General features: G+C 53.6%; 11 protein-coding genes across 11 annotated transcripts; 6 read left to right on the top strand and 5 right to left on the bottom strand.

Moving 5' to 3' along the window:
- Positions 1–45: 45 nt before the first annotated feature.
- CC84DRAFT_1111979 (uncharacterized protein) lies at positions 46–3800 on the top strand. Its single transcript, XM_018175306.1, has 4 exons — positions 46–241; positions 290–3354; positions 3400–3565; positions 3615–3800. Exons 1-4 carry the CDS (start codon positions 71–73, stop codon positions 3750–3752), a joined length of 3540 nt encoding a protein of 1179 aa, XP_018040427.1. The 5' UTR covers positions 46–70; the 3' UTR covers positions 3753–3800.
- Positions 3801–4897: 1097 nt separating this feature from the next.
- Positions 4898–5747, bottom strand: CC84DRAFT_1161069 (uncharacterized protein). Its single transcript, XM_018177645.1, has one exon. It carries the CDS (start codon positions 5433–5435, stop codon positions 5175–5177), a length of 261 nt encoding a protein of 86 aa, XP_018040426.1. The 5' UTR covers positions 5436–5747; the 3' UTR covers positions 4898–5174.
- A 247-nt stretch (positions 5748–5994) lies between these two features.
- On the bottom strand, positions 5995–7042 carry CC84DRAFT_1161068 (transcription initiation factor IIA, gamma subunit). The gene is made up of 3 exons (XM_018177644.1): positions 6888–7042; positions 6691–6838; positions 5995–6639 (listed from the first exon to the last, which is right to left on the bottom strand). The coding sequence occupies exons 1-3, from the start codon at positions 6932–6934 to the stop codon at positions 6493–6495; spliced, it is 342 nt and encodes a 113-aa protein (XP_018040425.1). The 5' UTR covers positions 6935–7042; the 3' UTR covers positions 5995–6492.
- Positions 7043–7159: 117 nt separating this feature from the next.
- Positions 7160–10794, top strand: CC84DRAFT_1193635 (gephyrin). The gene is made up of 12 exons (XM_018181316.1): positions 7160–7288; positions 7336–7370; positions 7419–7510; positions 7558–7869; positions 7919–8011; positions 8116–8174; positions 8378–8640; positions 8694–8734; positions 8788–8825; positions 8873–9094; positions 9147–10014; positions 10086–10794. Exons 1-12 carry the CDS (start codon positions 7231–7233, stop codon positions 10669–10671), a joined length of 2667 nt encoding a protein of 888 aa, XP_018040424.1. The 5' UTR covers positions 7160–7230; the 3' UTR covers positions 10672–10794.
- Positions 10795–11081: 287 nt separating this feature from the next.
- On the top strand, positions 11082–11770 carry CC84DRAFT_1184202 (uncharacterized protein; the record flags this gene model as incomplete). Its single annotated transcript, XM_018180732.1, has 3 exons — positions 11082–11173; positions 11221–11317; positions 11378–11770. The coding sequence occupies 3 exons, from the start codon at positions 11082–11084 to the stop codon at positions 11768–11770; spliced, it is 582 nt and encodes a 193-aa protein (XP_018040423.1).
- Positions 11771–12001: 231 nt separating this feature from the next.
- On the top strand, positions 12002–12981 carry CC84DRAFT_461169 (uncharacterized protein). Its single transcript, XM_018186375.1, has 3 exons — positions 12002–12612; positions 12665–12750; positions 12795–12981. The coding sequence occupies exons 1-3, from the start codon at positions 12233–12235 to the stop codon at positions 12851–12853; spliced, it is 525 nt and encodes a 174-aa protein (XP_018040422.1). The 5' UTR covers positions 12002–12232; the 3' UTR covers positions 12854–12981.
- Positions 12982–13532: 551 nt separating this feature from the next.
- CC84DRAFT_1138226 (uncharacterized protein) lies at positions 13533–14746 on the bottom strand (the record flags this gene model as incomplete). Its single annotated transcript, XM_018176185.1, has 2 exons — positions 14017–14746; positions 13533–13921 (listed from the first exon to the last, which is right to left on the bottom strand). The coding sequence occupies exons 1-2, from the start codon at positions 14579–14581 to the stop codon at positions 13533–13535; spliced, it is 954 nt and encodes a 317-aa protein (XP_018040421.1). The 5' UTR covers positions 14582–14746.
- A 259-nt stretch (positions 14747–15005) lies between these two features.
- Positions 15006–18242, bottom strand: CC84DRAFT_1111963 (poly A polymerase C-terminal region-like protein). Its single transcript, XM_018175305.1, has 3 exons — positions 16465–18242; positions 15384–16415; positions 15006–15323 (listed from the first exon to the last, which is right to left on the bottom strand). The coding sequence occupies exons 1-3, from the start codon at positions 18110–18112 to the stop codon at positions 15073–15075; spliced, it is 2931 nt and encodes a 976-aa protein (XP_018040420.1). The 5' UTR covers positions 18113–18242; the 3' UTR covers positions 15006–15072.
- Positions 18243–18316: 74 nt separating this feature from the next.
- On the top strand, positions 18317–20970 carry CC84DRAFT_1111962 (uncharacterized protein). Its single transcript, XM_018175304.1, has 2 exons — positions 18317–19579; positions 19635–20970. Exons 1-2 carry the CDS (start codon positions 18466–18468, stop codon positions 20813–20815), a joined length of 2295 nt encoding a protein of 764 aa, XP_018040419.1. The 5' UTR covers positions 18317–18465; the 3' UTR covers positions 20816–20970.
- Positions 20971–21123: 153 nt separating this feature from the next.
- On the bottom strand, positions 21124–22955 carry CC84DRAFT_1161061 (OTU-domain-containing protein). Its single transcript, XM_018177643.1, has 3 exons — positions 22491–22955; positions 22017–22441; positions 21124–21968 (listed from the first exon to the last, which is right to left on the bottom strand). The coding sequence occupies exons 1-3, from the start codon at positions 22576–22578 to the stop codon at positions 21465–21467; spliced, it is 1017 nt and encodes a 338-aa protein (XP_018040418.1). The 5' UTR covers positions 22579–22955; the 3' UTR covers positions 21124–21464.
- Positions 22956–24103: 1148 nt separating this feature from the next.
- CC84DRAFT_1138215 (C-8 sterol isomerase) lies at positions 24104–25164 on the top strand. The gene is made up of 2 exons (XM_018176184.1): positions 24104–24698; positions 24779–25164. Exons 1-2 carry the CDS (start codon positions 24149–24151, stop codon positions 24871–24873), a joined length of 645 nt encoding a protein of 214 aa, XP_018040417.1. The 5' UTR covers positions 24104–24148; the 3' UTR covers positions 24874–25164.
- Positions 25165–25658: the final 494 nt, after the last annotated feature.

Genomic DNA, 25658 nt, shown 5'->3' with positions numbered 1-25658 from the left:
ATGACTCGCGCCGAGGCAGAAGCCCACCTGCCAACCTAGGCTGCACCTACAGACTTCAACGAAACCCAGCATGGATACAGGAGGCGACGACGACGACGACGTGAAGCTGCTCCGGGCTTCTACCTCAAATCTTGCGGATCTCGGGAAGCTTATCCTGCGGCTTGTGCGAAAACGCAAAAACACTTCCAACGACGCCCGTTCGCAGGTGCGACTGATCGATTTGGGGCGCATTCAAGCATTGGTACGGCTTTGTCATATCGAATCGAGTTATTCAACTGACCGTGTGCAGATTGAGCCATTTCAAGAGGATCCTCAACTCTTGGACACCCACCTGAAAAGTTTTATCCCACCATTGGTTGCTGCCTATCTGGACTCCCTTCAGCAAGGACGCAGACCGGATCCCAAGAAGGGCTATGTCCCATTGACCCATGCGATATGTCAGATATTGAACCTCTTCTGTAAAGTCCGTGGAGAGAAAGTCATCAAAGGGTTCCTTAACAACGAGCCGCGCTACCTGGAACCTGTTATTGATGAATTCGAAGCGGGAGCTGACTCTCCACCAGGAGAGGACGAACCCCTGGCTCAAGGCATCGTACCTTGGACCGAACGCTATGTTTTGTTCCTTTGGTTGTCCCACTTAATGCTTGCTCCATTTCCTTTAGCATCAATGTCTGCCATGCAGTCATCGCACGAAGTGGCGAATGCCCTTGACATCCAACTTCCAACTGAGGTACCCGGTATTGCACTTCGGGTTCTTACTATGTGCGTTAAGGCTTTTACTTCAGCCTCCAAAGAAAGAGGTGCCGCTGCACATCTACTCGTTCGTCTCTGTGTGCGGCCCGACATGCAGAAGCTCGGATTGCTGGAGACGTTTGTTCAGTGGTCTCTCAAATTCTTCAACAGTGCCACGGAACAGTCGACCAATATCCACCAGTGCATTGGCATACTCTCATTTCTCTCTGGACTCGTGACCTCTGCCACGAATGAGGAGATTGGCCCATTTCTTCCCGCTATATATAAGGTCAGCCAGAACATCATCGCTCAGCCAGACCTGGCTTTTGTGAAGACTTCAGCAGTTGCAAGGAAGCTCATCATCAAGACGCTGCGCAACATCGTGGTACATAGCCTCCAAGCAACCGAAGCGGTAAACGAGCTCGATACTACTACCGTTGTTGAAGAGGTTATCGAGCTTCTTTTAGACTCCGTAGCAGACGGCGACACGCCTGTGAGGTATGCAGCAAGTAAAGCACTCAGCATCATCACCATGAAGCTTGACGGAGAAATGGCCGAAGAAGTGGTTCAGGCTATTCTTGGGTCGCTCAACGAGAATGTCTATTGGCAGGGTTCAACGAGAAATCTCAGTGGAGTCGATCCACTGCGGTGGCATGGATTAACCCTCACGCTCTCACAGTTGCTCTATCGTCGGGCCTTGTCTCCTGCCCAATTGCCAGATATTTTGAACGCCCTTTTACTAGCATTGGCTTTCGAACAACGCTCGACGACTGGCGGTTCGATAGGGACCAACGTTCGCGATGCTGCCTGCTTTGGAATATGGGCTTTGTCACGACGCTACACGACGGCTGAACTTTCTGCTGTAGAAACATCCTCGGTCCGAGCCTCTGAGCACCGGCGGGGTATCTCGATTTTGCAGGTTTTAGCGATAGAGTTGCTCGTTGTAGCATGTCTCGACCCAGCTGGTAACATTCGAAGAGGATCATCCGCTGCATTACAAGAACTCATCGGCCGGCATCCAAACACCGTTTACGAAGGCATCTCGCTGGTCCAAGTTGTTGATTTCCACGCAGTTGGTCTTCGTCAACGCGCCATGTGTAAGGTTTCCATAGAAGCAAGCAGGCTACATCAAGCCTACTGGGAGGCATTGTTCGATAATGTGTTGGGTTGGCGTGGCATTGGTTCTTTGGATTCCGCTTCTCGCCTCTTCGCTGCACGTGCCGTGGGACAACTTACCGTCGGAAAAACTGCTTCTGTCATTCATTCCATGTCTGATCGAATCAGTCGAGAGCTCGCGGTACTCAAACCAAGACAAGTCGAGGAACGCCAAGGCCTGGTCTCTGCGCTGGCTGCTCTGGTAGACGAAAATCGCATGCGAGATGATTCGACTGAAGCAAATGAAACCAGAGATGCTGCTGATCTCACACATCTTTGGGATCTGCTTGAACGAGAGCTGAAGCTCGATGACAATGCGTTCATGTCTCCAGCTATGAGGCCAGACTTCACCGCTTCCTCCATTTGCAACTTATTGGGGGCGTTATCGTGCATGAGATACTCGGCGCATGATCATGAACAACGACAGGTTCCAGTCGAGGAATTGACTCGCCTACTGAACCTTTCCCTTAGTCGCCACGCCGATTCTGTGATGGAGGCAATACCACGAACGACTTCTGGTGTTTTAAAGCTTTTACAAAGGCTATCTCCAAGTGATGCAGACTCTTTGGTTGCCGGTTGGCTTACCAGACTTGAGAATGAAGCATCGTACAACGGTCTGCGGTGGTCTGGTTATGCCATTGCCCTAGGAGCGGCATATCCATGGCTAGCATCGGGGAGAACTGGACCGAGCCCTATGCAGAGGCAGATTGCCGAAATCTTGCCATTTAGATGCACGTCCGCTGTATCGATCGAGGCTCGAACCGTGGCTCTGTCTGCTCTCAGCATCTTGATAAAGAATTGTGCGAGTATTACCCCTTTGTCTGAACTACCTTCAGCTATAAGAGACCGAGTCGCCAATGCTTTGCATGTGGCCTTGAACGACTACACAGTCACGGAACGAGGAGACGTTGGTGCTCTGGTCAGGCTTGAGGCTCTCAATACGACAGGAACTGCCTGGAATTCAGGCTTGTTGCGAGGCTCGACCCATGAGGAAGATCTGCATGCGGATGTCTTGCGACTATCACTTGAAAAACTTGACAAAGTCAGATCGCGAGCTGCACAGGTATTGGAGAAAGGCTCTTTTGAGCTTTTCAACGCGGTCGCAGCTGGCGTTGCAGACGGTGTCTCTTCTTACGCCTACTTCGCGAATGCTCTCACCGTACTGAAACCGTCCAGCTCTCCTGCTATTATTGAAGCCGTTTGTCTCGGCTACATGACCTCCGCAGGCATGGGCTCGGAGTCAGTTGTCCAAAACTCACGTGCGGCGCTGCTAGATGCCATTGATGTTTGGCCTACCACTCCTACAGGAGATGACGACACGTTCAATTTGTTTCAAGTCATCAACTGTCTGCTGGGGCTATTGAAGCAAAACCTGGAAACAGAACGAGTTTTGTTACCTCTGCTAGAAATCTTTGCTTTTTTGTTCGACATGCAAGTCATGCATCGCCTCCTGGAGACATCGTTTAAGTAAGTTTGATGCGAGGTTTGAGCGACTATTAGTAACCATGACAGCTTTCGCGCTCTTCTGTCTTACACGCAAAAAGCGCATTTCAGATCCACCCATATGCAGAAGCTGCAACTAGCCCTCGATGTGTATCGCGGGCTAGGCACCATTGCGACGACGCGGGCAGATACGATCACGAAATTGAACAGCATGTTACTGCACCCCTTTCCAAAAGTGAGGCCACTTGAGATTGATGCTAGGCGCTTCGCTAACGAGAGCATAGATCCGTATCGCGGCGGCAGAAACTTTGTGGCTGGTGGTCGGCGAAGAGAGCCTCAAGAGGCAAGATTGGAGTTTGCCATCAAAGAGCTTGAAACCTATTGTTTCTAACATCAAGTCCGCTCTGGCGGCAAGTAGCTGAAGTGCTGATGTACTATGAATACATCTGGTCGTTGTCGCAATTCAGAAGAATATATATGCTTCGATTACCACTTCTTCGTGATCTTCCATGGCCCTAAACAATCACACGATGCAATGGTGTGTGGAGGTACCCACTGGGTGTACGAAGCGAGGGCAAAGGATGACGCTTTTCCACTTGTTCGTGACAGACCCAAGTAGGAGTATGTCAGCATGTCTGTCGTAATTTGTCACTCTTTCATCGTCTCGGGCCTTCCCGATTGGAGATTTGGTAGCACTGTTGATGGCGGGCGCCCTGCTGCCCTAAAACATGTCTGAATATCTCCTCTTCTGTACATACAACCCAGCCTTCACAGGTCGGCTCATGTTATTGACGAAGAACACGGTCGCAAAGCTGATCTAGATGATCACAATGGACAAATCCTCAATTTCTATGCTGCCATTAATTTTTTACATATTACCAATAGGATCCAGGTTTCAGATATAGATTCTTCCGAATATCATGTCGATCCCCCACGAGCCTCCTATGGAGCTAATATCACTAACCCTAATAACCTCCTCAGATGTGGGGGACCGAAGGCCACGGCGGCGACGTCCGCTGCTACATCGATCTTGGTAATCCATAATCCGCTGGAACTAGGCACCTCCAAGACCGCAGAATTTGCGGCCGTGCCATGAATAGGCTCGAGAGGTTTCGATTGACTACCTATTCAATTCCATTTGGGTCTGTTCCAAGTTCACGCTGTGGACTACGCTGTTCCTCAAAGCGCGGAATACACACGATGTGATCTCGTGCTGAACAATATGTATTCATGTACGGACCGATTTGCCTACTGATCTTGGTCTTTTGACACCCTCTCTAAGCTCTACCACATTATTGGGAAGGGTTGTCGTATCCTACATCCGACGCGAAGGGCGTTGCCCTGGAGCCGCCCTTTGCCCCTTACCCAGCCTATCCAAAAAGGGCAGCTTGTGTAAGCTAATCGGAGAGATTCACACTCATCGGTCGTCATAATAAACTGTCTCAGCACCCTAAATGGCAATCTATCATCAGCGTCGATTCCTGTCGCCCTCTTCGCCCTTCGCATTGCATACAAATTGGCTAGCCAAACATCCTCGTACAAGCCGAGGGAACACAATCGCCCTTTCTCATCGTGAGTTACGTCAATCCGAATACCGAAGTCGGCATTTGGGCAGGAACGTCGAACACTGTCGCCCTTGTATCGTCGCCCTTTCCCCCTCCCGCTTCTTGCCTGATTGAGTAATATACTCCGGCAGTGTCGAACAAAGACGCCTTTATGCCTCTTTCTCACTTACCGGCTGTAACCCATGCAGGTACACAGAGGACCCGACCCGTCCACTCCTTTCCTGCTTCAACGTACACCCAAGGTACCTTGAAAACGCGGCTGTCCCCTTCCTGAGTCGGCTACGTAAGCATTTGAAGCGCGACGTTCCTGCGTGCACGTAGAGGCACTGCGGTCCCGTGGGTATCTTTCCTTATTGAGTCACACCCCGAGCACATCCAATTGTGACTACAACCTTCAGCGCACCTAGGCGTTCCGTACAACCCGCCCACAATCCAGAGAGCCACGTCGATAGCCGCCCCATCAAGTGTCAAGAGCTTGGAGCTAGCAGGGGGGCAATGTCTGCACGCAGTCAGCGAAGCAATGTTTATAGGGGCGACCATATACTTCGCAAACCAATGGTCCGCATCTAGCTACACGCTCCTGCTTGTAGCATTTTGGTCACAGTGCGCTGGTCGAAACTGCATTTTCGACTTCAAGCTTGTTCTTGGGTGCATGCGTGTAGAGAAAGGACAAAGAACGTTGTCATGAGGATGGCTTGGAAGAGGGGAATGGTCCGATAGCAGGGCCGATTGTGCCAGCGTGTGGAGATGGCTTGTGTTGTGCTGTTCGTTGTTATTCTTGGTGTGGTTGCTGGCCAACGAGGTGTATAAAATGTTGAGAGTTGTGTGCCGGCGATATAGTTTGGAGCGGAGAAGAGCCTAAGAGAGGGTTGTCCGGAGCGTAAGCTACTTTGCCACAGCGAGTACGCTGTGAAGGGATAGTTGAATCTAAGCACGTGGCAATGGCCAACAATACAAAGTTGCATGAACGTGGAGTCATTCTGGTGACTGCGGCTGTTTGTCTTCGTCATTGTTGGCTGCGACATGTCAGTGGATGTCGACCACAATCGCCTCTGCGAAATTAGCACCGAGGAACTACAGGTTGAGTTTCCTATAATATGTGTGTAATATCCATTGATTGTACGCCTTCACATCCCGCATGCTCTATATCTGAGGTATATACACGGGGCAACATGATGAAAATGCTTGTGAGGCATGTGCATGATTTCTATATTCGTGTATGCCAGCAGCAACTTCTTCCGCTGGGATAAGGGTATATTTCTCCAATCGACATGACAAATCATACAGACATGGAAGTGAAGCTTCAAGTACTGCCAACCCCTGGGATGCCTACCCGGAGTAACGCAGGATACTCAGCTTCATATCGCAGACTGTGATGAACGCGCATGTCAGCTGCCTCGATTTCTGAAGGCGCTCGCGTGAAAAACCATCGTCTGGCGGTACGTGGAACGTACAGGTCCTGCCTTCCTCCTACCCCTAGCGATACCTGTGGCTTCGCTGGGGTGCCCGGCACACCGACCCATCTGCGCATTCTTCTGGACGTGAAATAACTCGACTGTATTCAGCTCTACAAGTTGAAAAGCCGGCTCGATGCTTCCTAAGCTTCGCCAGGGCGCTTTGTATTGCAGCTCACAATCTTGACACGGTCGGCGTGGACCTGGGCGTTGTTATCGAGCTTGAAGTTGATGTCTTTGATGATGAAGGTCCAGACGTCGTCGCAGAAGCGGTAGGTGTCGAGGTGTCCCTGGGAAGATCGGTTAGTGAAGGCGAGGACAATGGGCTGGGGAGTACCAACCTTGAAGGTCAACCGGGCTTTGACCTTGTCAGCAAGCACGTCGGCCACGGCCTTGTCGAAGTTGGCGAGGATCCTCATGGCGAGCTGCGGCTCGATGCGGCGCTCGGTGATGAGCGTGTCGAGCGTGTCTGTGAGGGCGCCACCGACACTGCGTTTGTCAGCCCAGGCACTCCTCAGCGGCGCTGGTGAGAGCACACCTGCTGCGGCGGTACAGCTCGTAATACTTGGACGCTTCGGTGGCCATGGCAACGGGCAGTAGGGCGTGTTTGTGCGGGCGGCGGTGGTCTTTCAGCCGGAGGGGTGTGGACGAGGGCAGGCAGCGCAACTGCGGTCGGCTTTGATGAGGGCGGCGGGCGGCAGTCAGACACGTGCAGTGAGAGGCCCCAAGACAGCCGGAGCGGGGGTGACTAAGCCGCCGTCCACGCTAGCGGCTAGCTCCGCAGCAGCCATCATGGCAGCTGCAAGTGTTCATCACCACCACGAGGAGCTCTGTTCCGCCCGCACATCCCCATCTACCGCGCAGCTCCGCCTTGCCTTCCCATGTCTCTTTCCTACGGCGCAGGCGGCGCCACCGCGGCCCTGGGCGTGGTCGGCCTATGTACGTGCACCATCCAGCCAGCTCAGGCAGTCACTGATGGCAAACAGACATGCTCTTCCAGGGCGAAGGAGAAGCCTTCAACGTACGCACCCCCGTTTCCGGCTCGCGATCACCGCTGAACAATCTCTAGGTCGGGCAATTCATCGAAAGCTTGTCTCCGTACACATGGGCTAGTATCGGCATCGGCCTCTGCATAGGTCTCTCCGTCGTCGGATCGGCCTGGTACGTTTCGTCAGCCACGGGAATGGGACGGGTCTAACGGGTACAAGGGGAATTTTCACGACCGGGGTGTCCATCCTCGGAGGAGGTGTCAAGGCCCCGCGGATACGAACCAAGAACTTGATCTCCATCATCTTCTGCGAAGTTGTGGCCATTTACGGCGTCATTATGGCCATCATCTTCTCCTCAAAGCTGCAAGGTGTCAGCGACTATGAAGAACTGATGAGCCCCCGGAACTACTACACTGGATTTGCACTCTTCTGGGCCGGCTTGACTGTGGGCATGTGCAATCTCATCTGCGGTGTATCTGTGGGAATCAACGGAAGCAGTGCTGCTTTAGCAGATGCCGCAGACCCCTCGCTGTAAGCTGAATCCACCTGTCGAGCGCCTTTGTATGCTAACACCCAGTAGCTTCGTCAAGATCTTGGTTATTGAGATCTTCAGCTCTATTCTTGGTCTTTTCGGGTTGATCATCGGCCTTCTGGTACAGGCAAACGCACCCGAGTTTGAATGAATAAATAGATCAAGGAATGGATAGGAACAGACTACGTAGCGGCACATGGGTCGAGATTGGATAGCAACCAAGGGTCGACATGGAACGTGTGAAGGGGCGTCACACGAAGCGCAAGCGCAGCGTCCCATGTCCCATTGTCAGGACTATCTAGAAGTGTACCGTGTACATAAGGAACCGAAGGAGAAGGGACTTGTATAATGCATGTATCATGAGAGATTTCCATCAAAGAAAGTTATCAGTTATTGCATCATCGTCATATGTGCAGTATTGGAGGTGGTCCAAGCTTCTACTTTGCGGGACATTGCTCCGCATGCATGCCGCGCTAGCATTCGACCACCACTTTTGAAACATGGCAGAATCGAAACTGAAAGCCGCAATACTCGTGGTCTCCGAGACTGCATCTCAGGACCCCTCAACAGACAAATGTATACCGATTCTCCAAGACGTATTCGCTCATCTTGGAAACGACCAATGGGAGGTCGCCTCCACCGAGATCGTCCCCGATAGCATTCTTCACATTCAGAAGAGCATACGGACATGGACCGATTGTGAGGAGCCTGCCAACCTGATTGTTACCAGTGGTGGTACAGGCTTTGCTACTAAGGATGTTACGCCTGAGGTATGCTAATCGAAACGTGCGGGCAGGCGCGTGATACACTGACACAGTAGTAGGCAGTAACTCCGCTCATAGATCGACATGCACCTGGTCTTGTGTAAAAGCCTACAACTCTGGTACTGTAAAGGAAAACATGCTGATACGAGATAGACATGGAATGTTGGCTTCTTCGTTAGCTGTCACGCCTTGTAGGTCCACATCCGCACCACACAAGACCAGAGCTAATGACTATTAGTTGCATTGATGGCTCGGCCGGTTGCAGGCGTAAGGAAGGGTACGCTCATTTTAACGCTGCCCGGATCTCCAAAGGGAGCGAAAGAGAACCTGGAAGCCGTGCTCAAGCTTTTGCCACATGCTTGCGTTCAAGCGGCCGGCGCGGCATCCAGACCGCTGCATGTGGGCGGCATAAAGAAGCTTGAAAAGGATGCAGGAGTTTCATCTGCTACCAGTGCAGCAGGTACATTTCCCACGAGAGTACAAACTGGACTATACTGAGTTGATCCCGGTAGGAGCGGCAAGCGGGCATCATCATCACCACCACCACCACTCACATGGTCACGGAGGCCACGCGGGCCCAAAAGCACACACCAATCCAAAAGACCTACCACAGTCCAATGACCCTAGCGCAGGACCAACTCGTCGATACCGCTCGTCTCCTTATCCCATGCTCGCTGTAGATGAAGCTCTGGAACTCATAGCAGAGCACACACCATCCCCAATTATCGAGAAAGCATCTGTGGACATGAGTCTTGGAGGTTCGGTACTGGCAGAAGATGTCAAAGCTACAGAGTCTGTTCCCGCGTTCCGAGCGAGTATCGTAGATGGTTACGCGATCAGAACCCCATCTTCGGGAAAATTTGCAAAGGGTGTATATCCCGTAGCTCTTGTTTCGCATGCCCAAGCCGGTGAGGTGCAAGAACTGAAAGAAGGGCAAATCGCTCGTATCACCACCGGCGCACCGCTCCCACCAGGTGCAGATGCCGTTATCATGGTGGAAGACACGGCCCTCGCATCTCAAACCGAGGATGGAAAGGAGGAGAAGGAAGTCGAGATCCTCACCGACGAGATTAGAAGCGGAGAAAACGTGCGAGAAGTCGGTAGCGACGTCAAGGAAGGCGACATCATCATGAAGAAGGGTGAAGGCATTACGGTCGTGGGTGGCGAATTTGGGCTCCTCGCCTCAGTTGGCACAACAGAAGTATCAGTCTACAAGCGGCCGGTCGTCGGTGTTCTGAGCACAGGCGACGAGATCATCCAGCACGATAGACCAGGCCCGCTCAGACTAGGCGAAGTGCGCGACACGAACCGTCCCACGCTGCTCACTGCAGTGCGCAGTAACAACTTTGAGGCTGTAGATTTGGGTGTTGTGTCTGACAAGTACGTAGCAGGTCATTCATGTTCCTTTCATTACTCGGACGACCGCAAACCGAAAGCTGACAGAACCACAGACCTGGAGCCCTCGAAGAAACGCTTCGCTCAGCTCTCGCCCGTGTCGATGTGATTATAACCAGCGGCGGCGTCTCCATGGGTGAACTCGATCTCCTCAAGCCTACCATCGAGCGCTCCCTTGGCGGCACGATCCATTTCGGTCGCGTGAACATGAAGCCTGGCAAGCCTACCACCTTCGCTACGATCCCCACCAAGCACTCCTCTCCGACTGCGTCTCGCACTAGCAAGACCATCTTCTCGCTTCCTGGCAATCCCGCCTCCGCGGTCGTGACGTTCCATCTTTTCGTGCTACCCTCGCTGCACAAGCAAGCTGGCATTGTACCTGCAGGCTTACCGAAGGTGAAGGTGGCGTTGGATTCAGATGTGCGCATGGACCGGGGTAGGCCTGAATACCACCGTGCAGTCGTGGCCGTAGCCAGAAATGGTACACTGGTCGCGAGCAGTACGGGTGGACAGCGGAGCAGTAGGATTGGTAGCTTCAAGGGAGCGAATGCGTTACTGTGTATGCCTGCTGGGGAGGGTTCTGTCAAGAAGGGAGAACAGGTGGATGCGTTGCTCATGGGAAAGATTGGGGTGGTGGAGTGACAGCGGGATAAGGATTACTTGGCTTGGTAAGCTGGGCACTGCATGGGAATGTGTATACTTGCTGCAATCTGTACCGGTCATGTTTCAGCGTCTCCCAAATGCCAGTGCGTTGCCTCGTGGTTGATAGGTCGGTTTGCGAGCTGTTGGGGATGATCGTGTTTGTAACCCCACGCCTTTCCGGGAGCCTCGCAAACGCCTGGCAAAGAAAAGCCACGTCGACGCTTCCTAAGAGACTCCTCGGAAAATGCATCGAGTCAAACGTGCGAATCGCGAAACGAAATGACATGACATCAATGTTTGTTGGGTTGGTCGTGACTAAGCTGGACCCTGGCACTCGTCTCAGAGCTCAGCTCACGACATGACATTCCTGCAGCGGACTACCCACGATAAACTGGGCATATCTCCACACAATGCCGAGCACCGCAGTGACATCGACACCCTGGATCGTACTGGCTGTCGCGAGTGGTGCGTGCGCAGCTTTCAATGGCGTATTCGCGAAGCTGTAGGCGACCTCGACCCTCCCCGTGGGAGCTTGCTAAAGCGGACCAGCACAACGACGGAGCTTACGGCCTCGTGGTCAGGCTCCATAGCCCATGCTTTTGGTCTCAGCAGCTCGAATAAGCTGGTCGAGTACGCCATACGCGGGGTAAGCCCCCACCACGACCCTCCTCTCGCGACCTGAAGCTAACATGTGCGCGACGCGTAGCTCTTCTTCGGCCTCAATATCCTCTTCAACGCCGTCATGTGGGGTCTCTTCACGCGCGCCCTGACGCTCGCCTCGTCCACCGTCCGCGTCAGCGTGATCAACACATCTGCCAACTTCATGATTACCGCGATTCTGGGCCTGGCCATATTTTCCGAATCGTTGCCAGGACTATGGTGGCTGGGCGCGGCGATGCTGATAGCTGGAAGCGTGATCATTGGGAGAAGAGAAGAGGGCGTGAAAGAGACCGAAGGCGCTGTGGGCTCGGACCCTCTGCTCAGTGGCGAAGGGGACGCTTTTCGCGATGAGGATGACAGTGACAGAGATGATGTCGAGCTTGATAGTGTCAGAGACGGTGACAAGAGCAGCGATGATGAGGATGGAGTCTTGAAATAGGCGCACTGGATTTGGTGTCATCTGCAAGAGCTATAGTAATTATGGCACATGAGCCACGTTTGTGCGCATCGATCGTACCTGTTCCCTATATGCGGTGCTCGCCAAAGACCAAGTCAGACACCACTAGACAGGCGGACGACGGCATTGAGCCGAACGGCTTCTCGCTGGAGCTGCGCAAGGCACGCAAGCGCTGCGGAAAGCTGCAGAAACGCGCATTCAACGCGACCATAGCTCACCGCCAATAACGTTACAACCGTGTGGTGAAGCCCGTTTCTAAACAAGCAGCTTCACCGCGTTTCGACCACCTACGTATAAATTGCGTCCGCGAGTTTTCAGCCATCGCTTCGATCCTCTACGCCGACTACATCAACATCCTCGGCCGCTGCATACGCCGCACAGATCGGCGCTGTACCTACGACACCTCGACGCTCATCAACGACCACCGCGATCAACACTCTCAACATGTACTCTAACGATCCAAGCACAGGTAACCATTCCCTCTTCGCCCCCTCCATGGGACGGCAAGTCTCTTCTGCCCTTCCCTCTTCAGCCTTCCCTCCTCTTCCGGGCACGAAGTTCAAGCTCAATCCGCGCGCTCCACCGTTTATCCCTAGAGCCCTCGTCCACCCGCCGACCGCTGTATCGCCCACCAAGTCCGACATGAGTTTGGCCTCGACTGTCGTCTCCCCCGCGCTTCTCCCGGATTGGCGCCCGTTCGCACCCCGTGTGCCTGTCACGGACCCCTACGGCGCCGGCATCTTCGCGCACCCCGGTCCCGCTGCTCCTGCTGTGCTCGCGCAGGCTAGCCGATTCCCGATGGGAGGTGGTCCCTGGAATATCCCGTAAGTATACCTAGGCTATATTATAACGTTGCGCGTTTACATCGAAGTCTAGACACCCCTACGGCTGGGCCCAGCCTTTCTTCGCGACCGCGCCCCAGCACCTGGCGTATGGCGGCACCATCAACGACGGCTTCTCCGGTAGGTGATAATTCAGCCTGGATGGACTTGAGCTGACTTGGCAGGCGCCCGCAAGGGCAAGAAGAAGGGCAGCAAGGGCAAGGGCAAGAGGCCTGCCTGGTGAAGTTGCAGCACGGCGGCGGAATTCTGGCGGTCTGAGTTTGTGTGTGGGGGACTAGCATTTGTGGACAAGGCGGATGAAATTGGCATTTTCTGAGTCGTCTCGGCTTCGCATGCTTGGGTGGGAATAGTTAGCGATTGCTTAGACAGGTCAAAGTTCATGGAAAAGTTACTTAATGCATTCATCAAATCTAGCTACAAATTCTAATCAAGTTGTCCTAGGGTGATGGGCACTCAGATCATGTTTACCCAAGTCACAGCTAAACAGTGTGTGGGGCTTCACAGTTTTGAGTTGATCTAGGACGAGGTTTGCTGAGATACAAGACCCCCACTGTCATTGACGGACGGTAGTCGTTCGAGAGCGTTGAGTAGCCCCGGGATGAGGTTTACAAAGATCTGATATATCGAACGCTAGCAGTGTATAACGGGTGGTTAGGACACGTTGAGTTACCTTGGGACAACTTTTGCAAGGATAACATCTCCCAAAAATTACCGACGCGTAGTAATAGTCCGAGAGGGTTGAATTACCCCAAGGTGAGCTATAGGGACGTTGATTATGCTACCGGGAAACACACGGTTAGACACGACTGGTAACCATATTTGTGTGGGGCCGGATCAAAGCATTGAGCGCTGATTAGACACAGGATTGACCATGCTACAAATCTGGCTTTGCCCATTCTATTCTATATCATGAGCACCGCTCCTATGATACTTGTCATCACCACCGCCATCCTCCCTGCAGCCAAACCAACCCCCTTGCTCTCCTCCCAAGGCGCCTTGCCGTCCGGCACAGCACGACTCCCTTCCACCGTCCGGTTTGGCGCCACACAGATAAACCTAGTCAACACCTTCATTGAATTTGAGTCCGGATCTTCGAACCTGCTATGCAGAACGTACGGTACCGTCTGACGAACGAGCAGATCGTACGCCTCTGTCATGTTCGGCCGATAATTGTAGTCGGAAAAAGGGCTAGACATGGAAGCACTACGCAGGGAGTGATAGCCCTCCGGGATGTTGACGCTGGGAATGTCGGTGGTGGCGCAGGTGGTGTTCGACACGTCCTTGTAATAGACTTCGCAGCGATGTCAGCACGTCCTGATTGTGAGAACAGACGTAGCGACGAAAGCCAGGTCACGGCAGTTTGGAAGGGGAAGTGTCTCAACTTACCGGCAGCGGAATCAGCCAAGTTCGGACACGCTTTCCTGAAGGTATCAGCCCCCTCGGTGCCGGCCTTCCGGTACAGCGGACATCCGGACGGCTGGATCTCGTGCAGGAAGTTGTCCTTGATGAAGTCCTTGCACTCTTCGCTTACGATGCCGCCGCAGGAATCGAGGCCATCGTCGATGCTGTCGTCCAGCGTCACGTTTGCGCTGCTGAACTGGTACAGGCAGAGGCTCGCGTTCTTGACGTCGTCGGGCACACTAACGTAGCCGCGTAGCTCGATGCCACCGTTGGATGCCGATGTTCTGACATCGCCTCTACGCAATGTGTCGTTGACCGTGACGGACAGGTACCAAAGGTCCGAGGTAGGGCGCTCGGAGTCGCTGTTGTCGGTCCATCTGAATTCGACCTGGCCGGTCGAGTTCGCAGAGCTGTTCCCTGTGTTGAGCCAGTCTATATCTCCGCCACAGGTCTCTGGTGTTGAAGTTGTGTTAGTGGTGTTTTGTGCTTGTGCCGCAAATATAGATGATGCTGCGAGGAGCAGTATTATAGAGGGAAGAGACGTCCGCATTTTCCAAGGTCTACGCCGCTAGGCCTTGGGAGAAATTGTAGCAATTCTATCGACTCGAATAGTAAGCTTATTAAGGATCAAGCATCTTTGGACCTCCTGTTGCGGTGGATATCCTCGTATGAACCCGACTGAGCCTTCCTTGGCTCCCGTCATAGCAACTAACGGAAAGGTCTCATACTTCGTTGGATTAGACGACGATCTTATTCAAGTGGTCCGTTCTCGTCAAACGGATTCCTTGCTAGTGAGAAGGCAACCTAGAATGGGTAAGCTTATTTGCCGTTATTGCCGTACCGGGGCGTAATGACGCACTAGTTGGGCAGTAGGATTCCTAGTTTGACAAGCGCGGCCCCCGACAACTGTCTGTGGGAAACGTCAAAATCACTAGATGACAATTCGAGAGGGTAAAGTGCATCCTAAAGCATGACGAGTGGCAAAAGTGATATATTTTTGGTGGTGCGTGTCACGCATGCAGTCCTGCTTGCACTCTGGTCTCATGTGCTACAAGACTCCAGCATATCTTTCCAAGACGCGTTCTCCTTCCTAGCCCTCTCTTTCTCTCCAGTCCACCAACTTGCTGTGTCGATGTCGATACCATCCCTGTTAGAAACATTATCTAAATACAACGTCGTAATTTTTAAATCATGTCTCAGCCCCTCTAAGCCTTCTAAATTTGTGTCGTATTCCGAGCAATTGACCCAAGCTGTAGCGGTGGAAAGGTAAACCTCCTGCAAGCGCTTCGTATCTAAGGCAGGATCACGGTCAGCTGTAAAGAACGGGAAAGGAGACCTGGGGGAACACTTACCCATGCGAGGCCATCCCTTGGCGATGCATATACTGAGACATTTGGCTGCCGCTTGTGGCAGGTCGGGATGCGTGGGACTTATCTTGTCGCGGAGTATGTCGTGAAGCATTGGAAGTATATCGTTGGCGTGCTTTACCCACTCGATCTCCTCTGCAACGATGAGACAGATTAGGTTGCGCAGAACGAGGGTCGTGAGTTCAGGATAAGTCGTTGGAGTTGGGGCGTGTTGCAGGACTGCTATGACGCCTTGCCGAACGACCTTATCGAGAAACCGGATGTCCTTCTCGCTCAGTACAAAACTATTAGTACGCGCTTCTCCCCTTGAGGCAACGGCCTGCCTCTCCTGAGCTGCAATTCTTTCTTCCGCTACAGGCACGAACGAGATCAAAGCAGGATACACATGCTCCAGCAGGCCCGCAGCCTCTGGTGCTGGGGTCAAAGTAGGAAGGTAGTTGAAGCAACCAAACACATCTTCAGAGAATAGATTCCGACACTCTTCCTTGATATTCTCTGGTGCTTTCTTCGCCAGCTGGGTAATGACCTGGCACGCTTTGGCTTTCCATTCGAGATTACCGTCCTCCAGCATCCGGAAAATTGGCGGCCTTATTAACCTGAAGCACTCTCGCAGATCTTTCTCGTCAACCGTTTTTATGCACCAATGCAGCAAATCTAGAAAGGACTTGTTCTCACGCATCTTCCAAGGTGCTGGAGCGTCTCCAATAACATCTGTCTTAGTCTGCGAGAAAAGAGGGCGGATCGTAAGCGTCAGGAAGTGGAACATGAGTCGAGAGGGTAGCTCACTTTTGCTAGTCTTTTTCACTTCCTCTATCGCATTGGCTGGGTCCGTCACGGAAGGATTACGCAACTGCCAGGCTAAGACGACATCAAGAGCGTCCTTCATCCACGGGCCGGGTTTGACGTCGAGAGCCTTGGCCAGATCGGTGCCCTTCACGAGAGGTTTTAGATTGATAACATCCAGAAGATCCAGGTCGGTGACGAGGGCAAGGAAGTTGGCATATTGGCGAAGAACATCTGAATCAGTTAGCCAGACCAGATTGTAGTGCGTGTAGCCCAAATGTACCTTCCGTCGAACGCTCGCCATGTACGATTTCGTGCAGCAGCGCAAAGAGAACTTGTGACCTCCATGTGCGACCCCAGTTTCGTAGCGCCATTCCTATCTTTTCCCTCTGAGCTGGTGACGAAGGATCCTCTTCGGGGAGTCGCTTTTGGCACTCTCCAACCAATTGACTGACAGCCTCATAATTGTTCAAGGAAGCTGTGAGAACATCGCATACTCGATTAGGGGCTTTCAGGCCTTCCTGGGCCACGAGGGAAGCCGCGTAGAGAGGTTGTCTGTTCTTCTTCGGAGGCGGAAGCTTGGGAGCGTCGGCCCACGATAACACTGCGGCGCAGACCCACGCCAAATACTCTTCGTCAGACTCTGCATCACGGGTGCTTAGCAGCGTCTGAGGAATCACCGGGTATTTTGAGCCTTCCCGTTCGTTGATCCATTCGGTCATAAACTTATAGCCTTTCCGGTAGTGTTGGACATCAGGTTGGAACTCCAGCTTTCGGGTTGGATCGGTAAAGATGGTATCGTGAAGACCTGCCTCGTCGATGAGTCGCAGGGCCATGCCGGGGTCCGGCCCCCTGAGCATCTTCTCCATCTCGATTCCTACTCTCTCGCGTTTGATCTTGATCTTGAGAGCTTCTTGAATATCCTTATTTGCCATAGCCTTTGCGGTCTCCGGTTCGAGAGTGTAGTCGAGTCGACTCGCGAAGCGAATTAGCCTGAGCACTCGCAGGGGATCATCTTTGAAGGTTTGATAGGGTTCCAAAGGAGTGCGTATGATTTTTGCTGCCATGTCGTCGAAACCACGGCCCGTAAAGTCCTCAACCTGTTGTGTGTTCAAGTTGTAGAACATGGCATTCACAGTAGCGTCTCGTCGCATGGCGTCCTCCTCTGCGGTTCCAAATTCCATCTGCGGGTTTCGACTAACTTCATCGTACGTCTCTTTGCGAAGATTGACAAGGTCGAGGTCAATGCCCATGACCTTAATGGTGGCTGTTTCCAGGTTCTTAGAGGCTTCTGGATTGGCTTTGATGGTGTGTAGTCCAGAGATAATCTTGCTGCTCTCATCTGCCCCGAAGCCGTGCTTTTCGAGGTTGCCCGGGACTTTGAGATATTCAAGCATCTTCAAGCCAAAGTGCTCGCCGGTCATATTGTTGATGGCGACATCGACATCGTGGCTACGCACACCTAGTAGCTTGTCGCGAACCCAACCGCCCGTCCATCGCAACACAGTCTTCTCTTGCGCGACACCTTCGGGGACAGATACTCCAGCACTCTCGGCGGCAGGAGTCTGGTCAATGTAGGCCGCAACCGCAAGGAGCAGATTGCGGAGCTTCGTCTCCTCGTCGGTCAGCTCCAGCGTGGTTGGATCTGCCTCCGGCCGAGACGACATGCCGCTGTATGATCTTGTGACGCGAGGCCCAGAAGGTCCGGTCTTCCGCCGTTTGGCGACAGGCTCTTCTTGTGGATAGGGTGAAGGTAGCCTTTCCGCAGGCATGCGAAAGAATGAACGAAGTGGACGTGAGCTGGCAAGACAACTTTGAGCAATTGGGCGCAGAAAGAGTCGTTGTGGTGAAGGTGAGAGCCGGTGGGGTGTAGTATAGTAAGGAATTCCTCGTGATGAACAAACACGGAAGGCACGACTCATCAATGACATGCGGGTGAGTCAAGACGGGTGGTCCTGGCGACAAAGCACGGCTCAGACGTGAAGGCAACGCGTCGGAACAGTGCTCTAGGAGGGCAGTGCAGGCCAAAGGAGCGTGTGTCGTGCGGCGGGTGGGCTTGGGGTCTGTGGTGGAGGTGTGCCCGTCCTGTCCACTCAGGATGCGTAGCGGCCGCAGCGGTCATCGTCACCTCTCGCCAGCACAAACCGAGTCTCAAACGCAGCCCTGCGCCTTGTAGCCCGTTGCCGCCCGCCGGACACGATCGCGCAGTGCCAGCATACATGCCGGCGCCCCCAGAACTTGTGCGCGCAACCTCAACCTCGTGGGCGCCCCGCCCGAGCCACCCATGACGCCCATCCAAGATGCCACGCCGAAGCCGCCCAAGTATCCAGCCGACCTGGATACGTCGATAGTGCTGCCCAAGCAGCGAGCATCGCCCGCCTCCTCCCTCGCATCTCTGCCATTCCGGACGTCGAACCCGTCGCTGCACAAGCTGTTTGAGTCCACCGCCTTGACATCCACGTCGCGGCCCAGCTCGGGCACCGCGACGCCGACCCCCTCTGCAGGCCCTGGCTCCATCCTCTCTCCTGGCTCGCGGCAGAATGGCACAGGCACGCCGGGCAGCTTGCGGCCCGGCGTGTCAGACGAGCACCGGACTCTCATACAACAGGCCTATGCGCCGCATGTCGTGGTTGTGGCCGACAAGGACACAGAGGACTTGATACGTGGCAAAGGACTGGATGGTGGACTGCTACAGCTCCTGCGACCGTTTGGCGAGTCGCTATCTGGCAAGGTCACGATACGGGACAGCGTCGGGGCCAGCAAGAGCTATGAGGACTTTGGTGTGCGCTTCGTCGGCATGGACCAGGTTTTGGGTCGTCCTCCCGCGCTGGAAGCCACTCCAATGCGACCACGACCCGTGGGCGGCGATGTTGCACAGGTCGAGGAACTGGTGGAGCGTCATTTACAGTACTCCGAATTCAGCGCTCAGGGTTCGGTGCCAGACTACCTGAACCAAGGCGAACCAGCTGCCCAGGAAAGTGGCAGATCCCCCTTCTACACCTTATACATGCGGCGGCTACTGTCGGGCCTCCCCATGGTCCCTCACGAGACCTTCGCGCATCCAGTTGTAGGAGTCATTGCGACCAGTTCACGAAGCGCAACCCCAGTGGAAGAACTTCGAGATCTGTACAACAGACAGCATCAGGGCGACCTCCGTGTTCCGCAGTGGGTCGATGGATTGTTTTTGCGGTACTATGTCTTCATCCACGAAGAGGAGACTGGCGATATCGCGAAATCGAACACAACATTTGATGCTATGAAGAGACATTTTGGACTCAACTGCCACCTATTGCGACTGAAAGGCCAACAATGTATATCATCCGACGACGATGCCGTACGGTTACCGAGATGCGAATGGTTGTCCGCGTCGGAGGAGCTGTCAGAAATCCAAAAGCAAGGTATGCCTTCCCGGTCAACCCATGGTGTTTCCGAGATGCTTACAATCCACTATAGAAAACGCCGACGAGTTCACCGACCCTACCCCCTACATTCCCGACTCAGACGTCACTGCAATTAAAACCTTCGTTCGCGAGCTTGTCGCTCAGTCCATGGTACCGCACATGGAGCGTAACATCCACCAATGGAACGAACAAATACTCGCCCGTCGTCGTGGTCTGTCTGGTCGCTTCATGTCGCTCTCAAAACGCTGGACCACGTTTGGCTCCTCACGCTCAAGCTCCACGTCTACGATTACCTCGTCGAATTCCAACTATGACTCTGTTGGAGGCTTCTATCGCCCAGACGCTCCTGAAGCACTGATGCGAAGGCTCGCTGACTACTGCTTCATGCTGCGGGATACCAAATTGGCGCTCAGTACATACGAGATCCTATGCACGGATTACAACAATGACAAAGCATGGCAACACTATGCAGGCGCCGCAGAAATGGCTGCTCTTTCTGCACTCCTCTCCCCCGCCGCACTCACAGCTAAGATACGCACCGAGAAGATCGACGAATGGATTCGATCAGCGACCTACAGCTACACTGACCGCCAACGTTCCGCAACCCCGTTCTATGCTTTGAGAACCCTCGCCCTGTCCTTGGAGTTATTACGCCTACGTGGCACCTCCGCCACTGATGACGCCGCCCGCTGGGGCTCCCGCATCCTCGAGATGAATCTCGTCGGACCCATCGGTGCCGCCTTGGTCACAGAGCGCATATCTGCGTGCTTTTCCATTCGACCTGGTCTTGGTGTCCTGAAGCTAGGCTCGAGACGCCGAAAAGCCGCGTTCTGGGCCGTCCTCGCTGCCGAAGAATGGCGCCGCCAAAACAAAGCCCTGCAAGCAGAGAAATGCCTCGAAGCCGCGCTGCAACTCTACGGTGCGCGTACAGAGACTTTCCAAGGCGGGCCCGTGCGCCTGCCCTTTGACGAGATGCAGCACTTCGTCGACGAGCTGCGGCAACAGATCCTCGGTCTGCGCCTTGCAAATCGCGGGCTTGGTGAAGATGATGAGGTTGGGGAAACAGAGCAGAGTTTGCTGGTCGAGGAGGCGACGGAGACGCTGGATGCGAGTCCACGCGCCCATCGCAAAAGCCTCGTAGGGGCTGTAGCGCCGAACATCGATACAGGCCCCTTGAGTCCGACGCTGGAGAGGATGCCGGAGAAGGATGATCTATTTGAGGGCGCGGTGTAATCGTAATTACGTGCGAGATCAGAGTCCGCACGTGCATCCTTTCGAGCTTGTATTTATCACGGCATTGCAGTGGCGTTTAGGTCAAGACTGGGTTGAAATATACACGGAGAGATAGCGGGTGGATGGTAGGGAGGGAGGCAGGCGTTATAGCTACGAATGCATCTCTATGTGCAAGTTCAACGGAGGTCTACTGTACGGAAGGAGTGCATCGTGTTCAAGCTGGACAACACTCTACAAGTTGTTCAAAATAATCACACGGTGCATGAGACATGGCACCAATAAACCGGCAAGAACAGAAGAGTAGATTTGCTACCTGTCTCTTCACCGTATTCGTCATCGCGAAGAGAATAATCAATCAATAAGCCACTAACGCCAAGCCAGATTCAAGGACGCAAGACCCAAGCACTTTGGTGCCCTGCTCGTCCTGACCGGTCATGCAGTGTAATCCATCGTCAAAGCTGAGATCCTAGGCCATACAAATACCGTGTCCCATGCTCGTATGCTATGCAACTGGAAGGAACAACCCTCGCGAAAGCGTAGGGTCAAGTGAAAAACAAAATGCGCCTAAGCTATGCAAGATAGGTTAATGGGGTATCGTCGTGAGTAAGGGTGCGTGTTTCTGTCACGCACATGAGTTTAGATCATCGTCTCATGCGGCCGTCGCTGTCGTTGTAGTTGCGGAAGGCGTGGTAAGCGCAGGTTCTGAGGGTGTCTCTGAAGCAGCAGGTGGTGGTGTTTGTGGGGGCGGTAGAGGTGAGGGAGGGGTGATTGTGGGCGGTGGGATAGCTGTAAGAGGCTCGACAGGCTCGCCAGGTTCGACGGAGTCAGTGGTCCGCAGACATCGCAGCTTGATGGTAAGCTTTTGTGGCTTCGCTGCTTGTGCCGAGTCAGGGAGATCAAGATGCGTCTGCGATAGCACCGGCCCGTTGGACTCGTCGGAAGAGCTCTCCGTACCCTCAGGTGTTGAGTCTGAGTCGAAGAGCGGAAGAGGAGATCGACGCTTCCGAGCACGCGGGATCTCGTCTTCATCACTTCCCGAGACACTGGGGCTGGGGCGCTTCCGCAAGGATGTCTGCAGTGGGACTACTGTGACATCAGGTACGCCAGTGTGGGGTCCAGCGTTATTGCGGACAGATGAGTAGTGCTCCCAGGTCTGCAAATGGTCAGCCGGGCATTGCAGGGCATTACAACAGGCACTTACGTGATAAGCAATGTGGAGGGTCTGGCGGTCATCAACAGCCCCAGGCTCCTCATATTGGTAGTCGAAACTCGGAGAGATGAGGATGGTGAAGTCAGCTTGCCAGAGGCGAACATGAACATGAAAGGCGGATGCAAAAGCCGAGACTTCCATGTTGTCAGCCCACTCGCCGGGTTGGCCCATCTTCTCAACATGGAGCTCGAACTGCCTCTGCAGCTCCTCTTCGGTATAAGCAGAAGGCTCGATGGTCGTGGACAAGGCGGCGGTCGTCTTGCGTTTGGGGTTTCGGCGAACGTTGTTCACAGCCATGTACTGGCGGTAGAAGCCCGAGTGCTGCTTCATGTGCTCGATGGTGTATGTGCGAAGTACCTCGTGCATGTCTTGGGAGCCGTAGAGCTGATCGGAAAGGGCATTGAACAGGCAGTTGCCTTGGGCCGTCAGCTTGGAAACGCGTCAAAATTAGCACGCCGCACTCACCATCGCCCTTGATATCCCCCGCATACAAGGCATTGGCCTCCAGAATGGGGAACTCGGGGGAGTTGGCTCGCGATCTGCGGGGCGCCATGATGACAGTTGTGTTCAGGCGAGGTCGCGAGACTTGGTATGTCGGTGAACAAGGGGGAAAGAACAACTGGCAAGCGTGCGGGTCATGGGGAGTTCAGGAGTGCAAGAGCGGCAGGGACAATAAAAGTGAGGAGCCGCCTCAGGTGAGGAGGGTGAATAGTGCTCCTCGCGGTGAGTGAAGCACAATAATCGTACTTTTGAGTGACGCGAGCTGGAGCTCTCCGAACCAGAACACCCGGAAGCAGTATAGCGCGTGCCAAGGACCCGGCACAGGAGAAGGCAACGCACAGGGTCTTTCAGCGCAAAGCGGGAGACAGCTGGCGGATTCAGCAAATAGCACACAAGCAGTGGGAGCAAGAGCTGCAAACGAGCTACAGCCAGCCGGGGTACAGGGTCGATGGTAATATGCTATCAGGAAAAATTTGTGCGGGCGCGAGCGTACCTCGGAGAAGCGATACGTCACAGACCAGTTTACGGCTCGCTCTGCCGCGAAAGCGCCGAGATGGGGACCGCGGATTCAGCGTGCGGAATTCGAACAGGCACGGTGCGCGTCGCCGCACGTAAACAGACGGCGGCCGTAATCAAGAATGTAAATGTGTGTTGAGCAGGGCAGCGGCGGGCGCCTGGCAGCGGAAAGCAAGCTCACACGTAGGCAGCTGTAAATAAACACGCGTTGTCTCGTGCCAGTCAGGAGAGGACCAGGTTGAAAGCTCTCGTGCTGAGCTTGCGCCCAATCACACCCGCCGGATTTGGATGACCCCGCCAAACACCGACTACTCAACACCATCCGCCGCCTGTTTGCGAGGGTAGTCTACCGTAGGAAGCTTTGCGCGAAGGACATGATGCAGACGACTAGCTCGGTGTCACTCCACTTCTGAAGTACTTCATTTTCTCAGAAGGCCAGACCGTGTAGGCAATACACACCGCGCACTCCAGAAAACAATCTTCTAAGCTAGGCTCCTCTTGCTGCCTGATCAATTTCAACGCTGACATGCTTCATGCGGCGGTTGAAAATAGTTGGCACATGCTGCGGCTATCGTCTCCGCATTTCTTTTACTCACACAATCCGGCAGCACCCTAGGATCGTTGCTGCCATTATACGCACCGATACCCTAAACGGTCGTATCATGAAAATACAGAGGCGGAGGAGCTATGGCCGTAGACATATCAATGCAGTACTGCGAAAAGGTCATACCCGCAACTACCGCCTTCGCATGGTAGTCGTCCTTTCAGGAGCAGTGACTATCTGTAGGCTCTGTTCAGGATCTACATGATTCGAACAGCCATATGGGAATTGAAAAGGAGGCGGTACAAGGTTATGACCAGAAGGAACTCCGCGTGTATTCGCATCCCTATGTCAACGCAGCCCGCGCACGCCGTGAGCTGATCTTGTCGGCGCCGGAAAGGAGCAGTTCCAGCCAATCAACATCAACCTCTTCGATCCATCGGGACGACCATCTTACATTGCTATAGTTTTTATTAAGACGACCGTCACAGCATCTCACGTCAATCTTTGTGCACTGTTTTCTCTTCTCACTCTTTTTTGTCATCTTTGATTCACGATTGCAACTATGCGCACACTCACATTTCTTGGCGCACTGGTCGCCGCCATCTCCTCCCTAATGTACATGCTCGACTCGCATCTCGAGAAGTTCTACGTCTTCGACCCGACCGAGCTCCACACCCTTTCCAAATCCGCCATCGCGGCCCACGGCAACGATACACGCGCTGTGGTCGACTACATTGTCGAACACCTCGCCAAAACCCACCCCAACCACGTGAACGTCGAGGAAGAATGGGTCTTCAACAACGCAGGCGGCTGTATGGGAGCCATGACTATCATTCATGCGTCCATAACCGAATATCTTATCGTGTTCGGTACAGCTATCGGGACTGAGGGACACTCAGGGCGGCACACGGCGGATGACTACTTTACGATATTGAAGGGCGAGCAACTAGCGTGGAAGGCGGGTACATTCGAGCCCGAGATATATCCGCAGGGGGCTCAGCACTTGATGAAGAGGGGAGAGGTGAAGCAGTATGCGATGAAGGAGGCCTGCTTTGCCTTGGAGTATGCTAGAGGGTGGATTCCGCCCATGTTATTCTTTGGATATGCGGACAGTAAGTCTCAATTGAAGCTAAGAAGGACGAGAACACTTCTCGGATGGTGTACACGTCGGATTGGCGCTGACTCTGCGTAGCGTTCACAAGCACTCTGGACTTCTACACCTTGTGGAGAACGACGGTCATCACGGGCCGAGAGATGCTGACCAACTTGGCGAAGATGAAGTTGTAATCAGCATCTCTTGAAGAGTATCAGCTTACAGTATTTGCTGTGTCAAAGGTTGCCCAAGACGTGTGAAATTGGAACCATTTTTGCAGGCCGTCACAGGCGGGCACGGTAATGTCCTGCTCCTCGCATTGGACAAACCGTATATCAATGAAGGCAGCGAGAGGTCAACTATGAAGGTTAGTAACTTTAATAGGCAGGTAGAGGTTCGCTTTAGCTATCCGTCAAGCTTCATGAATATCCGAATGTAGTATAGCGCTTTGCGGGTGTCTCAGCCCCTACATGAGTATGATCGACGTCTGTGACAACTTCGCATTGTGTCGAACCCCAACCCGAGACGCTCCAGATCGCCGCCACATCCGATTTGCACTGTTCATCAACATCTCAAGATCTACCTTATTGAATTAATGTAAATATTTAGTTTTCCGTTTCTGAAGAAGTACCTCGGAACGAGTGGCCATCTTCCACACACGCTTCGAGCTAGGCGGTAGCTACTCCAGGGTCTTTGCAGTGGCAGATGAACTCGAGAGCGGCGCTGGGTGCTGGCCAAGGCTGCAAGGCTTCGCTGCGACACCCTCAGGCCCTTTAGCGCGCATTGGAAACGCTCCCTTCGGCTCCATCGTCGAAATGGTTCACGGCTGCCACTCGGCGCGACAGGACCAGCGTCTAATGCTATGCATATAAGATGTAGCGTCTGTCTCTGTGGTAAACGCATAAACAAGTCCATCGTTCTTTCTTTTGTTTCTTCCGATATTCGCTCATTTGGCAGCGTACCTCCTTACCTTCTATAT

Source organism: Paraphaeosphaeria sporulosa, assembly GCF_001642045.1.
Source record: "Paraphaeosphaeria sporulosa strain AP3s5-JAC2a unplaced genomic scaffold CC84scaffold_2, whole genome shotgun sequence".
NCBI classification, from domain to species: Eukaryota; Fungi; Ascomycota; class Dothideomycetes; order Pleosporales; family Didymosphaeriaceae; genus Paraphaeosphaeria; species Paraphaeosphaeria sporulosa.
This window is presented reverse-complemented; position numbering and strand designations above follow the sequence as displayed.